The sequence below is a fragment of the Trypanosoma grayi genome (genome assembly GCF_000691245.1).
Source record: "Trypanosoma grayi strain ANR4 Tgr_1488_V1, whole genome shotgun sequence".
NCBI classification, from domain to species: domain Eukaryota; phylum Euglenozoa; class Kinetoplastea; order Trypanosomatida; family Trypanosomatidae; genus Trypanosoma; species Trypanosoma grayi.
In genome coordinates, this window is record NW_008827106.1 from 2,568 (window position 1) to 3,121 (window position 554).

The window sequence follows — 554 nt, forward strand, 5'->3', positions numbered from 1 at the left end:
CAATCCCCCGAGGCTTTTGCAGACGTGCGACGGCGTTGTGGCCCACTGCTGCTTTTGTTGTTGTTTTTGTTGGTTGTGCTCTCCACGCGTTGGTCTTAAGCATCGAGGTATTGAAATGGGCAACACTGCGTGTGGGTGAAATCGGTCCGACGCCCTCTTGTGTGTACTGCGAGTGAGTGTGTGGTCTGTTGGCTCTGCAGATCCCGTGGGCAGCACTCTTTCTCTTTTGATGTGCGTGTGTGGCCTGCCTTGGTGGATTCTGTGTTGTGACAGGTATGGTTGTTAAAGGAGTGGCCGCCGCTGCATTGCGTATTGGCAATGCGTCTCTCCCAAATTGATGTGCGAAGAAGCGAATTCGAAGTGTGGATGAGGAGGGGGTTAGGGTTAGGGTTAGGGTAACTGCTCTGCTCCCTTCTGAAGGACTCTTCCATGAGCAGAGAAGATGTGTGCCAGCAACCTAACGTTGTAGGCACTGCCGGAAAGATGTATTTGGGGGATGAGAAACATGGAGCAAGTTGTATCTGCGGACTGCCTGTCAGGATACTCCTTCTGCT

At 52.5% G+C, this 554-nt stretch overlaps 1 protein-coding gene across 1 annotated transcript; it reads right to left on the reverse strand.

Annotated features, from left to right (window-relative positions):
* Positions 1–95: 95 nt before the first annotated feature.
* On the reverse strand, positions 96–431 carry DQ04_14881030 (hypothetical protein; the record flags this gene model as incomplete). The annotated part of the gene is made up of 1 exon (XM_009317222.1): positions 96–431. One exon carries the CDS (start codon positions 429–431, stop codon positions 96–98), a length of 336 nt encoding a protein of 111 aa, XP_009315497.1.
* Between the last annotated feature and the right edge of the window lie 123 nt (positions 432–554).